The 14,994-nt window shown below is 54.3% G+C and overlaps 1 protein-coding gene across 2 annotated transcripts; it reads right to left on the reverse strand.

Annotated features, from left to right (window-relative positions):
- Positions 1 to 605: 605 nt before the first annotated feature.
- On the reverse strand, positions 606 to 14,866 carry NLRX1 (NLR family member X1). Of its 2 annotated transcripts, none has more exons than XM_082844670.1 (10): positions 14,769 to 14,866; positions 12,954 to 13,081; positions 12,319 to 12,388; positions 11,760 to 11,848; positions 10,593 to 11,212; positions 9,015 to 9,830; positions 3,114 to 3,709; positions 2,785 to 2,871; positions 1,743 to 1,994; positions 606 to 1,436 (listed from the first exon to the last, which is right to left on the reverse strand). In XM_082844670.1, exons 2-10 carry the CDS (start codon positions 13,021 to 13,023, stop codon positions 1,115 to 1,117), a joined length of 2,922 nt encoding a protein of 973 aa, XP_082700796.1. In that variant the 5' UTR covers positions 13,024 to 13,081; positions 14,769 to 14,866; the 3' UTR covers positions 606 to 1,114. The 2 variants fall into 2 exon arrangements, with proteins under 2 accessions (XP_082700796.1, XP_082700797.1); XM_082844671.1 differs by lacking the exon at positions 14,769 to 14,866 and adding an exon at positions 14,673 to 14,746.
- Between the last annotated feature and the right edge of the window lie 128 nt (positions 14,867 to 14,994).

Raw genomic sequence — 14,994 nt, forward strand, 5'->3', positions numbered from 1 at the left:
GTGTCCTGGTCCCAAAGCCTTCCAATCTGCCCTCTGCCCTAAAGTCCCCCGCAGAGGATTTCTCCTGGCCTCTTACCTGCAGCTGCCTGCATGGTTGGATCAGCGAGCCAGGCTCAGGGCAGGGACAAGGTCCATCGAAACCAGCTGGCCCTCCCACCTACCCCGCCACGTCCCGCCTCCTCCAAGACGCTGCCTTAGAAGCGGTCGGTAATGGTTAACGGGAGGAGAGTCTTGTCCTCTGGGGAAGTGTGTCTGTCCCTCCTGCCCTATTCTCGAGCCCCGACTTTCTCAGGAGACTCTGCTGCCATCCCAGTTCCCCCTCTGCGCAGAGAAAGGTCACTGTAATTGCTGGGCACTGTAATTCCAAGGCTGGAATAAGAGTGTGAGAAGGGGGACAGGAGCCCTATGGCCCAACATGGCCCACCTCCATGCTGACATCTTGTTCTTGCGCCACCCTCAGGGCCTCTGAAACTAGTGCCCAAGAAACACCTGCAACAGAAAGTGGTCAGTGGTTTAACCAGAATGACCAAGAACAGCACCCTTTCTTGAAAGCAACAGGCAAAAAAGACTCCACAGTAGTTGGAAGACACAGCTCTTTAATAGCAGCAAGTCAGCACCCATGCCCCTAGGGGCCACCGAGCTTGGGTACCATTGTGAAGGGGAAACAAGGGTGAGGACACAGCACCAGTGAGAGAGGAAAGTGGCTGCTGGCATCCTGGGTGTCCCAGGGTGTCCCCAGAAAGCATAAAGGCAGGACGCGGAGGCCCTCCAACACATCTGGCTGGCAAGGGGGCAAGGCCGACAAAAGAAGTGTGCCCCCAGGTGGCACAGTCCAAGAGGAGATTGGTGGTGGCGCTACAGGACAATGTGGGGCCACCAAAACGCCACATCTTTCAGTCCTTCTAGCCGAAGGGAGGGGAAGCGTGTTCCACGACCCTGAAAACCCCAGACTTGGAAGCACTGGTTGGACATGCCCCAGGAGAGCAACTGGCACAGCTGTGCCCATTCCTTTGCCTCCAGCCCTGAAGGGATCTTTCTGGAAGCGGTAGTGCAAGCTAGGAGGCCACAGACAGAAGCGGCTTGGGGCCAGGGGACACACACTGCTGCCACTGTCTCAGCTTCCAGGGCCTCCCAGCTGCTCCAGGAGGGCCCTGACCTCGCCCTCCACTCGAAGCAGCTGGGCTTTGCGCCAAGGATTAAGGGTGGCTCCTCGGTTATCTTCCAGATCCCGCAGCAGAAGCTCCAGGTGGCGCCGGACCCGGCCCCGATCCCAGCTGTTGAGGTTCCGCTGGACTTCACCCAGGATCACTGACCAGTACTCGGACACTGCTGTCCCCTCTGTCAGCGACACCACGACCCGGGCACCGCCCTCAGTGGTGCTCCCCAGGTCCCGCAGGGCCTGGCGGCACTCTGAGCTCAGCTCGTTGAAGTAGAGGCTAGCAGGAGAGAGAACGGTAGATGCTGTTCAGCTCTGAGAAGAAGGGGCAGAGGGTGGGTGGACAGAGAGTAAGCGGTCTCATAACAGTTCCCCTGGTTGTGAAATGCAACGGGGTAAGTGTTTGCAATAAGCCAGAGATGGAGGGTGGTGGCCACTGGGAGGCAGGGATGACGCTAGAATTCAGTGGGACCAGGGTCAATAGAAATGGGGCCACTAGGACTCCTAGGTGGTGGAGAATCAGGGCAGGGGAAGGGCCAATCACCAAGGGGTGGGTGGGGAGATGGGAGTGGAGGGCAAGACTCACTGCAGCAGCTCCAGGGAAGGGTGCTCCCAGGCAGCCTTGGCCAAGGCCAGGGCCGCTGTGTCGCCAGCGCTGTTGTAGGCCACATTCAGCTCCTGTAGCTGCTGGTTACGGTCTAGCTGGGCAGCCAGCAGCTCCAGGCCCTCATCCCCAAGGCCCGTGTGCAGCAGAGACAGGTGTTTCAGCGAGGTGTTTCCCGCCAGCCCCTCCACCAGCAGGGCCACACCCGCCGCCGTCAGCGGGTTGTTGGACAGCCTAGGGCCACAAGCACCCCAAGGTTATGAGGGCCCCTAGCAGATGCCCTGTGCTAAGCACTGGGACTTGGGCCAAAACGGTGCACCGCTTGGGGCAGAGACCAGCCTGGACGCAGAGAAATGCAGGCCCAGGTAAAGAGAATGGAGAAACGGGGGTGAGGCTCACCGCAGAGGAGGGAGGGTGGGGTGGAAGCCGGCTTCTCCCTCCCCTCCTCCCGCCTTCCATTCTCCTTTGAGACTCCCCTCTTCCCTCTCCCCTTCCTCGTTACCATGTTCCTTCTTGCTCATTTTCCCCCCCCTTCCAGCCCCTGCTTCATCCTCCCTTCCTGTTTCCCCATCCCCCTCTCCCTCCCTCCTCATTCACCTCCCCTTCCTCCAACCCAAAATCAGGAACCCAGCGTCTGGGTTGCTAGTAAATCAGTCAACACTTTGGGAGCATCTACTGAGTGCCCAGCGTCATGGTCATCCTTGTGAGGCGACAGGGAAAATCCTGGGAGGGAATCAGTGGCGTCGTTACCAGGTAACCAGCCTGGGTGTTATTCCACCCCCCACCCCAGGCTGCTTTTAGCCACGCAAGAGGCTTTTTTAGCACCAATTTATGGCTGGTGGCATCTTTCCCCCTGCTTGGCTGCTTGTACTAGACGTCGTGGGGTGGGGAGTAGGTCAAGGTCTACACTCCCGCCTTCTTTACTACAGCATGGGTGCGCCTGTTCCAGGCATGTTGGGAGGTGGGGAGCTCACCCTTGACCTTAGCTGGCCAGCAGGATGGAGCCCCCTCCCAGGGCACTCACCGCAGGGTGGTAAGTTGGCACTGGTCATGCAGCAGCAAGTCTCGGAGGTCCCTGCAGGCCTCGGGGCCCAGGCTGTTGAGTTGCAAGCTGCAGCAGAAGGTGGGCAGAGAGGAGGTGAGAAACCAAGGAAGGAGTTCGGCATGGAGCCTGCCCACTCACCGGGCCCCTCCCTCATCATCCTGCCTCTTGTAGTCCACAGCTGTGTCCCCTTCGGTAGCTCTTGTCACCTCCACCCGTACCAGATCTCACCCCAGCCCCTGGTCCTTCCTCACTCCCTTTGCTTTCCCAAGCACCTTCTCTTCCACCCGTGCACGAGGACAGGGCCTCACCCCAGCTTCCGGGCACGCAGGAAGACAGGCCTGAGCGTGCGCAGCCCGGCAGGATCCAGTTGGCAGGAGGCGAAGTTCACCTCGTCCAGGGCATGCCTTCCACTGCCCAGTACAGCTGCCACCACCATGCACTTGAGGGGTGTCATGCGCACGCCCGCCAGGTTGAGCTGGCGCAGGGAGCTGAGCACCTCGGCGGAGAAGCGCTGATTCTGGAACTCATAGTGGAAGAAGAGGTGGTCAAGGAGCTCCGAGGGGGGCAGCACCTGCCGGCCCAGCTTGCCCAGCTTCTTCTTGATGGCCTGGGCATTCTCCAGGGCATCCAGGGTCTTGATGGGGCAGCCAAGCTGAGCCAGCACTACCCGGTTATGGGCAGAGAGAAGCCCGCCCATGAACATGGGGAAAAGCTCAAAGACCTCATCCTCTGTGGGCTCGTCCGAGCGGCACCGGGGGCCCTCCACACCCAGGATACTGGCACCCATCTGGTCCAGGACGTCGTCATTGTAGTAGTCCTCCTCTCGGAACATCTCCAGCACCATGGCCTGGGCCACTGCCTCGCGGCTCTTACCTACCACACGCCCGAACACACGTGGAACCACCTGGAAGGAAAGCAGGGTGAGGGCGCTGCAGCCTACTGCGTGCTGTTCAGCCTTCTGGCCTAAGCTTAAGGTGCAGTCTTCCTGACTGCTCCAGCCTGGTGATCTCCCTTAAACTTGAGCACGACTCGTCTGATCATACTAATCCCCCTGCTGCAGCACCTTCCGTGGCTCCCCACTGCCCATGTGGGATATAAAACTTGGCGTAATTTGGCCCCAATGTGACCTTTCCGGCGTCACCTCTCAACACTCATCTCATGTACTCCAGACACTGGGAAATTCTTTCTTTTTCCCAAAACCCCGTACATTTTCAAGCCCAAGCGCGGTGGGAAGGAGTTAGCATATATTATGCGTTCAGCTTGGTACCGGGCTAGGTGGTTTAAATACATCATCATCTTCAACATCATCATCGTCATCACAGCAGCGATGACGGATGCTGCTCCTACTGCTTCAGACCCTGCACGATTTGGCCTCATGAAATAAAATTCATATTTTAAGGAAAGACAAGAAAAAGTTAAACATGAAATTTTTCTCTGCCCATTTGGGCCTCCTCCCTCCCCTCCAGTGTGCATGGTGCATCTGCACTATGCATTTAACTAGACCTCCCCCATGGCAGAAATACCCGCTCAATCATAAAGATCACTTTTTCTCCTTCTGGCGCCAGCCACGTAACTCCTTAGAAGATAACATTCCTTTCTCAATCCTGTAAGGGGTCACAGTGACCCACCACTCGCCTTGTATATGCAGACATCTTCGGTGAACTTTATGTACAATGCCAATATATCATTTTCTTAAAGAAACAGACTGCTCAGAGACCTGAGGAGATACTGGGCCTCACCTGGTGGAAGATCTTAGCTTCAATACTTACTTATGATCCTATTAATGCTACTAGCTATATTACTTGTATTTGCCTATTTTATAAGATTGCTGTTTCTTGCATTACCAAATGTGTGACTGAGTCTCAGATAAAATTAACGATGAGGGGCTTCCCTGGTGGTGCAGTGGTTGAGAGTCCGCCTGCCAATGCAGGGGACACGGGTTCGTGCCCCGATCCGGAAAGGTCCCACATGACGCGGAGCGGCTGGGCCCGTGAGCCACGGCCGCTGAGCCTGCGCGTCCGGAGCCTGTGCTCCGCAACGGGAGAGGCCACAACAGTGAGAGGCCCGCGTACCACACACACAAAAAAATTAACGATGATTAGGTGACTTGCAACAATTGATCAAATATATAGTTCTATAAGATGAATGACTGTAATAGTGTAACTCTAGATAAGGGAAGAAACAACAAGAGGGAACCGTTCCTTGGATCACAACGGACTAGTAAGAGGTCCAGAGGATTTTGGCTACTGTTAATAGGGTCTAGTCCACTAACAGCACATTGAGTGACCTATCAGTGAAATCCTTGCCTGACCTGGGAATGAGCATTCCTAGTGCTGTGGAACAAATAGGTCACGAAATGCCTCCCAAACCTTGGTTGAAACTAAGACTGAAAGGGAAGGGATTGTAAAATAAAGAATGTCGCCCACCACCCAATTCTACGAAGTCAAGTCATTAGCCACTGCAGTCACTGGCTACAACAACCTTGAAAGGAATTCAGGGCGAAGATGAGGATAAGGCACTGTGTGCTTTGGGAAAACTGACAGAACTGGTCCTTAGATATTTCAGGAGAAATTTTTACGAACCCGGATTCTTGCATCTTTCCATACTTAGAAAACCATTAACTGAGATGTCTGTTCCTCGTGACTAGGTGCAATTTTCTACTGCGATGTGTGTTTGATTACACATACCCCCGTTGCCAAAATCACATATATTGAACACGTTGGCCTCCCTCTTTATGTCTTTGGAATAGTTCTCAAAACTCTCTGAGAGACTGTCTCCTGGGTTATAATCCTCAGATTGGCTTGAATTAAAATTTCCATTTCTTTCTTCGATGTGTTAGGGAACCGTTGACTAAAACCACCCGCCTTGGCCAGGCACGATGATGACCACTTGCATGAGTTGTCTCACAACAGGAGTTCCCAATAAGGAACATGGTGCTGCTGTCAAAAACTAGAGAATTCAGGAGGGGCCAAAAAGAGGGAGGAGATGCCAGCCCCATAATATTGTCCTACCAACCTCCCAGAATCCTTGGTGCTGGAATCCATCTTGGCTGAGACACGCGTGCCACCAGGAAGGACCTTGAGTCAGACTAAATAGGGGCCAAGCAAGATGAATGGCCAGAGACAACCCAGAAACTAACCTCATTACCATAAAACCTGAGACTATAAGCCATGTGGCAGAGCAGTTCTCCTGGGTTCCCTTACACCACTGCTCTCTGCCTGGGTGGCCCTTCCCAATAAAGTCTTTTGCTTTGTCAGTACGTGTGTCTCCTCAGACAATTGATTTCCGAGTGTTACACAAGCACTTGCTCTCAGGGACATCCCTGGTGGTGCAGTGGTTAAGAATCCACCTGCCAATGCAGGGGACACGGGTTCGAGCCCTGGTCCGGGAAGATCCCACATACTGCAGAGCGACTAAGACCGTGCACCACAACTACTGAGCCTGCACTCTAGAGCCCGCGAGCCACAGCTACTGAAGCCCGCGCGCCTAGAGCCCGTGCTCTGCAACAAGAGAAGCCACTGCAATGAGAAGCCCGCTACACCGCAACGAAGAGTAGCCCCCGCTCACTGCAACTACAGAAAGCCCGCGCACAGCAACAAAGACCCAATGCAGCCTAAATAAATAAATAAGTTTATTTTAAAAAAAAAACAAGAACAGCTCACTCTCAGGCCCTGGAAGGGGTCCCCCTTCTGGCAACAGATGAACTATTGATCAATTTTTCATTGACAGGCCCGTCAGCCACGGCGCCTTCATGACAGCCTCTCACCCTCGCTCACTCTGCTCCTGTCCTCTCGGCTTCTCTCTCTCTCTTTTTTGTTTTTTGTTTTTTGACAGTGCCAAGGTTGTTCCTCCTTCAGAGCTGTGCCCTCTTCCTGGAGTGTTCCCCCACACACACCCAGTTCTTCTGGCTAATCCTCCAGGGATCAGATTAAAAGCCCTTCCTGCAGAGAGGCTTTACTTATCCCCCCAAACCAGGTCCCCCCTCCCCCCTTACATACTTCCATAGCACCTGGAACTTTGTTTTCCAGGCACTTCCTAGAATGTTTAATCCCATGGTTATGTTGGCATGTTTATGTTGAGACTGTATGATCAGAAAAGGCAGAAACCTGGGGTCCTGTTGCTTTTTCCTCCGAATCTAACACATTGCCTGGCACTCAAATATGTGTTGAAGAACTGAAATGTTTGGGAGGTTGGCGACACCAGTTGCCATCCTTGCAATGGTTCTGAAAGGAAAGGAGAGGTCCATTCCTCTGGCAAGAGCCACCAGCTTGTTTTGTGGCACCTCCTCTCATGTGTTTTCTTCACTTTTTACGGGCGAGGTTCCCACCATGGAGGTTATAGTGCCCCTCCCCCAACAAGCATCTGGAGACAAGACACAAAAACTGTCACTCTGGGAAAATGAATCAATAGGCTCATAAAGAAACAGATGGGACCCATCCTCTGCTAGGCAACCCTCCCTCCGAGAGGGCTTAGGGGTGTGGTGTCCCCTTAAGTAACTGAGTGGCTTTCTGAATCCTGTCAGGAGACCACAGCCTCTCACTGCAATCCAGATGAGGCAAGCAGATCCTCAAAGAGGTGGGTGGCCTCAGCAATGGCCATTACCTCCCTGCCTGAGGCAATGGTGTAAGAAGGGATGGGCTGCCTGAGACTGTTTTTGTGTTTAACAAACAATTAAATAGCGCTGACTATGTGCCAGGTCCTGCAGATGAAGACATTTAATCCTCATATGGGGCCAATGATATAGATTGTATTATGATCTATTATTATTCATTTAACAGATAAGGACCTTGGGGCACAGAGAGGTTAAGTAACTTGTACAAGGTCACACAGCTAGTAAGTGGCAGAGCCTGGATGTGAACCAGGTAGCTGCGTTACAGAATCCCTGTTTTTAACCCTGAGGCTTTGCTGCCTATAAAAAGGAAAACTTGTTAAAATGTTGTCAGCTCACCAGGGCTCTGCTTCCCCAAGACCGATTACTGAAACATTTCTAAAGAGGACCAGGGTTACCTAGCAAGGCGCCATAGCTTCCTAGAAAGATCCATAGTACATCAATAAAGTTTGGCGGAAAGAGCACAGGATTCAGAAACACAAAACCTGCACTCAGATCCCAGTTATTCTCCTTACTATCTGAGTGACCTTGGTCAAGTTACTGAGCCTCTGTGAGCTCCAGTTTCCTCATCTATAAAAGGGATCATAGGGCTTCCCTGGTGGCGCAGTGGTTAAGAATCCGCCTGCCAAGGCAGGAGACATGGGTTCGAGCCCTGGTCCGGGAAGATCCCACATGCCGCGGAGCAACTAAGCACGAGCGCCACAACTACTGAGCCTGCGCTCTAGAGCCCGAGAGCTACAACTACTGAGCCCACGTGCCACAACTACTGAAGCCCATGTACCTAGAGCCCGTGCTCCACAACAAGAAAAGCCAGCGCAACAAGCAGTCCAAGCACCACAACAAAGAGTAACCCTCCCTCGTCGCAACTAGAGAAAAGCCCACGCGCAGCAACAAAGACCCAATGCAGCCAAAAATAAATAATTAATTAATTTTTTAAAAAAAGGGCTCATAATTATATTTCATTTACAAGGCACCCGGCAGACATCAGCCGAAAGTGGCTACTTCTTCCCATCAAAAACTTAGTACATCCGCCCTGCTCACAGCACAGTCCTCAGGCCTGTAATTGGGTTTCTGGAGCAGACCTGCACCCAGGATGGACTGTCCTAAGCCAATTACCAATGCCATTTATCCTCCTGGTATAAATGAATAAAACGGCATCTGCTTTATAAACCTGCCTCTGGTGATTAAGTTAGGATGAGACATCACTCCCAGAGTCTAATCACCTCTGAGGAACAGATACAATTGGGTTTCTGGACCTGCAAATCACAGGACAGACCCTGGACAGTAGTGACCCCTGCCGCCCAGCAACAAAGACTAGGAGGAGAGAGGCAAAAAACAAACAAAAACCTATCATTAGAGTTATGGGATTGTTATGAAAGTCTCTGCACCCTTAGATTCCCCTCCAAGCCTTCCCCAGCCTGCGGCTTCTCTCTCCCCCTTCCTTATGACCCATTCCCACTAAAAGCCAGATTGCCCAAATCTGAAACAGAGCCAAGAAGAGGATTCACGGTCATGCAGGAAGAAGCAGTTTCCTTCTGGGCAGGAGCAAGAGTGAACAAGGAGGATGGGGGCCGGCAGCCTGGGATCCTAGGGCTGTTACCTTGAGCAGGTTGAATAGCAGGGGCAGGGCCCGCAGGGGCAGCAGCTTGGCCATGATGCCCAGGACCAGGCTGACATCCTCCCCGACACGGCTCACGAGCTCGGCCACTTCCTTGCCCACTCGCTGCAGAGTCGTCTTCCGCAAACCCAGCACAATGTAGAGGGCAGCCAGGTATTCCTGCATGGCGGGCACAGTGAACACGAAGGTACCCAGGTGCCCTGGCTCAACGCACGGGGCCAGAAAAAACCTCAGGGCATCCCGGCGGAACACATGCAGCAGCTGAAACTCCTCTTCCGTCTGGATGCCAGCTTCCAGGCAGCCACGGACATCCTCTTCAGAGAAGTACGTCTTGCGGGAGGACACCCCCTCGTAGGCCAACTTGCCCATGGTTCGGGCTGCATAGGCCATCAGGGACAACTTGGAGGGGTCAGTGCTGTCCAGCATCTCCCCACTGAAGTTTAGATGCAGGAAGCTGGTGTAGATGCTCGTGAGGGTCTGGCCAGCTGGTGTGGGAGCGTGCAGGAAGTGCAGGGTGGCACAGACAAGCCAGCAATAGGAGGGCAGGAAGCAGGCAGTGGCGATCTGGTGGTGCCCCTCCAGGTTCCGGGAGAGCATCTGTACCAGGTGGTCACGCTGAGCCGGCGTGGCTGAGAACCCCCCAGCTCCGTGCCCACAGTCTGGCTGTTTGAAGCGGAGCTGGAAGTAGAGCTTCTGTAGGTTGGTATCGGAGAAGCCACAGATCTCGCCATAGCGGTCCACATACTTGCTGGGGATGCGGCCAATGGCAGAGGGCCGGGTGGTCACCAGAATTCTGGCCTGGGAAGAGCATGGTTGAGAGTTAAGAAAGACCCTTGTGGGCTTCCCTGGTGGCGCAGTGGTTAAGAATCCGCCTGCCAATGCAGGGGACACGGGTTCGAGCCCTGGTCCGGGAAGATCTCACATGCTGCGGAGCAAGTAAGCCCGTGAGTCACAACTACTGAGCCTGCCTCTAGAGCCCGCGAGCCACAACTACTGAGCCCACGTGCCGCAACTACTGAAGCCCGTGCGCCTAGAGCTCGTTCTCTGCAACAAGAGAAGCCACCGCAATGAGAAGCCCGCGCACCACAACGAAGAGTAGCCCCCACTCGCCGCAACTTGAGAAACCCGTGCACAGCAACGAAGACCCAACGCAGCCAAAAATAAATAAGATAAACAAATTTATAAAAAAGAAAAAAAAGACCCTTGTGTCCTGACTGCCTCACTTGCCAGGGAGTCCCTGAAGACTGAGTGTTCAAGGATGAAGATAATGACGACCACAGTAGTTATAACTCACACTTACTGAGCACCCGCTATGATCCAGGGCGCTGTGCTAAGCACTTCATAGGCAGTATCTCATTTGTTCAGTAGAACTCAAGGAGAGAAGGAAACAGAAGCCTGGAGAAGTTACTGACTTGCTCAGTCCCACGGCTTGGAAGTGGAGAGGCAGGATTTGAACTAACCCAGAGCCTACGTTCCTACCCATTAAGCATGCGGACTCAGGACACGAAAATCCTGAGGGGGCAAATTGGGGACAGTGGAGGCAGAGCAGGGTGCACTCACCTCGGGCAACATGTATTTGCGTAGCAGGTTGACGATGATGGCAGCTGGAGCCTCTGACTCCTCCGGGTCACTGCAAAGCCCTGTGCCTGCCAACCGGAAATCAAGGTTGAGGTGCTCCAAGCCGTGGAGCACAAAGAGCAGGCAGGAACCAGCAGCGGCCATCAGAGGCAGAATCTCCTTCAGGGGTGTGTAGCGCTGGGCCACAAGTTGGCACAAGGAGGCCGGCGCAGGGCCCAGGGATGACAGGTCCTCGCAGGAGAAGGGGATCAGCAGCTTGAAGGCTGGCAGCTGCCCGTAACACCAGTCCAGGACCATCTTGCGCACCAGCGTGCTCTTGCCTGTGCCCACTGTCCCGTAGAGCACCACTGTCTGCACGCGGCGCCCACAGGCATCTGGGTCAAAGAGCTGAGACAGGGCCAGTGGGGGGAGCCCAGCAGAGGGTGGCTGATGCTCCAGGGCCAGCTCAGCCAGTGGGCGAAGCAGCTCATCAGGGGTGCTCTCACGGATCACAGGGTCTACGTGGACCGTGTCTAGTGCAAAGGTTGGGCCGAACTGGCGCTCTTCCCTGGGCAGCCGGCTGAACCACTCGGCCAGGTTCTGGCGGTGCCGCTGGATAGCTTCTGGATGGGAAGGCAAAGGGAAGATGTCAGGGATAGGGGCTGAGAAATGCAGGAGCTTAAGGAGGTGGTAGGGTCAGGCTGCAGGGTCAAGACACAGCACCAGGAGATGCCAGGACCCACAGTGGTGCTGGACACACAGGACTCCCTCAGACTGTCCAGAAAGTTTGGACCCCTGTGGCAGAAAGTGGGAAGCCATGGAACGAGTGAGGGTGAGTCTGGGCTGACTGGCTCTATGATTATCCGTGTGTGATCTTCACCTGACCGCTAGAGGCAGTGTGTTGAAGGTAGGGATGTTATACCCCTCCCAGTGCTTTGTACATCGTAAGTGTGCACTGCATGAATGTTGCAGGAAGGGATACATGGGCAGATGGATAATGGGGCCAGGGAGAGTGGGTCCACTAATGGCTGATTGTAATGGATCCTCTATACCTCCTTCCTGCTTGTTTCTCTCTCCAAGCCCTTCTTCCCCACGCTCCCTGAACCCACCCCCACACTGGGAGCCCAGCAGCCCCTCTCCTCAGGCTGACTGAGGAGACAGTCCCTTTACCAGCTGCAGCGATGCCCTGGAACAACTGTCCGTGCCTCCCTGATGGGGGACCACTGCCCGCTGAGCTTCCGTGATGGCGTATAAAGGCCCTGTGAGCAAGGAAAAGGGATGAGCTGGGGCTTGGCTACTGGGCTCAGGCTCTGCACAGGCTCAGAGTCCAGGCCTGCCTGGACTGATGAACTGCTGGCTTCCTGAGATCCAGGCCTGACTCTGGACAACCAAGTCCAGAGCCTCATCTGACTCTCATACCCTTCCCAGGGCCTGAGGTCTTGCCCCTACCCCTCCAGTCCCCCGCTGCTGACTGCCTGCCTGGAACTCAGACTGACCACTGCCAGACTCCACCCACTTCCCACCGGTCCTCCCTCTGGCTGACCACTGTGACTTGTACTGTGGATGATATAAGCTAACTTCCCCTTAGGCCTGGTAGCTGAGTCTGTACCCTCTCCAGCCCCGGAAAACCAACTCTCCCCAGGAGATCAAGCTCTCTCCAAGTCCTGACCCTTCCCAGGCTACTCTGCTGTGCCCAGATGTGTCCTAAGGTATGACACTGAGGCCTCACCTTGGGGGCCCAAGGGGGCGCTCCCCTTTAAGGGGCCAACTCCAGTGGATCAGGAAGGGGATCCGTTCATCTACAGAGAGAAAGCAGAAGGAAGAAACAGCATCCAGAATTCACCCACATTAGCTCAACAATACACAGACCCCACATCTACATCAAAGCCCCATCATTTTCTCTCATAGCATCATGTACTGCCCCTTTGTAGCAGTCATTATGAAATTTTATATTTCATCATGTAATTATTTGATTAACATTCATTCACACACTCACACCCATTCCTCCATGAGAGCAGGGATCACATCTGTTTCGGTTCACAAGTACCTACTTAGAACTTAGCATGGGGTCTGGCACATAGCAGGCACTCAATAAATACTCATTGAATGCAAAATGAAATCAGACAAGTGTTCCTGGACTTATGTAGCTACAGGGACACTCAAAGATCATCTAGTCTGATTCCCTTAGTTTAGGATGGGAAAAAGGAAGCTCAGGGAGGTACGGTGACTTGTCCAAGGCCAACAGCTAGTAAATCACGGAGCTGGGACTAGCATGCCTGGTGTCTGGATCCCTTCTCTCTTGGAGGTGCCAGCTGGACTCTGGAAAGGGAGAAGTGGCAACAGAAACCCCTGCTTCCTGCTCACCTGCTGGCTGGAGTACTCTTCCCAGACCAGGGCCCGAAGAGGCCCTAGGCAAATGGCAGCCCCACCTCATGGCAGGAGAGAAGGTCAGGGCCTGGGGGACTGAGCAGACCACCTTCTATCCTGTTCCGCTGCAGGAAGAATGGTGTGAATGGACCCCACACACCCCCACTTTCCCACCCCACCTCTCATGCAGGCCAAGGGAGGCCCTTCCTCCTCAGGAGCACATCAGCCTTTCCTTAAATGCCAGCATCGCCAAGGCCCTGGCCTGGCTTTCAGACCTCTCTCCTCTACATTCCCTACCTGAGTGATCCTACCACCCACTGGTTCTCCCCTGAGGCTTCACGATCACCTTTCTCCTGAATTCCAGCCTAGTGAACTGTTTATTTAGGTGTCCTTTTCTTTGCTTGGCTGCCAGCACGCTCCTATGAGTCCTGTGTTCATTTTCAGTGGCTTTTCTGAGCCAACGTTTTCCAGTAACAATCATCTATTCTCCTCTGAAGTTTTTCCCTAGCTATCAGGTCCTTTTAGCTGAGTTTTAATGGTTTGATCATTTTATCTTCTCTGTGACTTTTATGTAACCTGCCTTTGAGGCTGGCATAAATTATAGATAAATGAATGAATGACTTCCTATTTGATATCTCCATATGGACATCCTGCCAGTGCTTCAAGCCGCACGCTCGCGGAACTGAACTCAGCATCCCTCCTCCCCTTCCAGTTACTTTACTGCAAATCTTCCCAATCACGTGATTTCTACTCGAAATCTGACCTCTTTGTCTTCAAATCCTTCCCCCCTCCTCCACTTGTCTTCAAATCCTTCCCCCCTCCTTCACACAGTGGAAACAGCCCTGCCGGTTCCTCATCCCAGTACTTTGCCAGCCTGTTCCTATTGCATAATCCCTACCACCCTGTGCTAACTTAGACCCTCCTCCTCCTTAGTGGCCTCTGCCTTCAGTCTCATTCCATTCCCATCCCTGATCCCAGACACCAATCGCCTCCCTCAAATCCTAGGTTATGTAGCCTCCAAACACCTGGCCCACACCAGCTATTTTCCTGAGTTTCCCCCTGACCCGTACCTCACCGGCCAGGCTTACTGAATTCTTGCTCCCACTTCCCCAACTTTGTTCATACTCTTTCATCAGCTTGGAATGACCTTTCTCCCCTGTCAGAATCCTACCCAATCTTTTCAGAACCTGGTCAAAGGTCCTCTCTCCTGGGAAGTCTTTCCTGATCCCTCTGAGCTCCCTTAAATGAAGCACACAGCTACCTGGCACCTGGTCTCCACTGAGATGTGACTCCTTAAGGGCAGAGCACACTTAGGGAGAATTGGGTGCATTGGGCCCTATTGCCAGCAGGGCCAACCAGTGGAGGCGCAGCCTGGGGCTCAGACCAGGAGTCCCGGCGTCGGGGGCGGGAGTATAGAAGGGTTAAGAGACGGCCCTGGAAGGCTGGAAAAGCTTGGGGAAACTAGCTCAGTGGGATAAAATCAGTTGCAGGGCCTCTGACTCAAGATGGGACTGGCGGTGGGGATGGGGGTATGAGGCCAATTGTCGGAAGATCACCGCTGGTCTCCAGGGCAGTGAGAAAAGGAGAGGGCACAGCAGGAAAGGTACGGGGTCTGTGCTCGCACAGGTCCAGAGCTCCTCCTCTTAAACCGGCTCCCAGCTTTCCTAGTTCTAGTTGGTTTCAGAGCCCAAGAGTAAAGCCCGCCTTAATGCCCACCTCTCAGAGCACCGGCTGCGCCCCACGCGTCCCCAGCCGCCAGCTCCTAGTGGCACTAGCCCAGCACCGCCCCGCCCCTGCTACTTAGACCTTTACCGCCGCTGCCCAGGCCCGGGAGCCGGTCGCCGCCAGAGTCTCCCGCTTGCTCCCAGAGGCCCCGGCGCGCGCGGCGCTTCCTGCACGCCCCGCCCGCCTGCGCGGAGCCCTGCCAGCCCTGGCATCCGGCCCGGCAGCGGGCAAGCGCGAGCAAGACCCCAGGCGCTCCGAGCCGCCGGGTCCTGGGAGGAGGGAGATGGCGAGAGGGGCTAGTGTCCCGGAGAGC

The sequence above is a fragment of the Leucopleurus acutus genome (genome assembly GCF_964270905.1).
Source record: "Leucopleurus acutus genome assembly, chromosome: 8".
Classification (NCBI taxonomy): Eukaryota; Metazoa; Chordata; class Mammalia; order Artiodactyla; family Delphinidae; genus Leucopleurus; species Leucopleurus acutus.

Coding starts and splice junctions, on each gene's coding strand:
- NLRX1 (XM_082844670.1), bottom strand. CDS start 13,023: ATGAGGTGGGGCTGCCATTTGCCTAGGGCCTCTTCGGGCCCTGGTCTG. Junction 12,389..12,953: donor AAGAGTACTCCAGCCAGCAG/GTGAGCAGGAAG, acceptor TTCTCTCTGTAG/ATGAACGGATCCCCTTCCTG. Junction 9,831..10,592: donor GCAAATACATGTTGCCCGAG/GTGAGTGCACCC, acceptor TGCTCTTCCCAG/GCCAGAATTCTGGTGACCAC.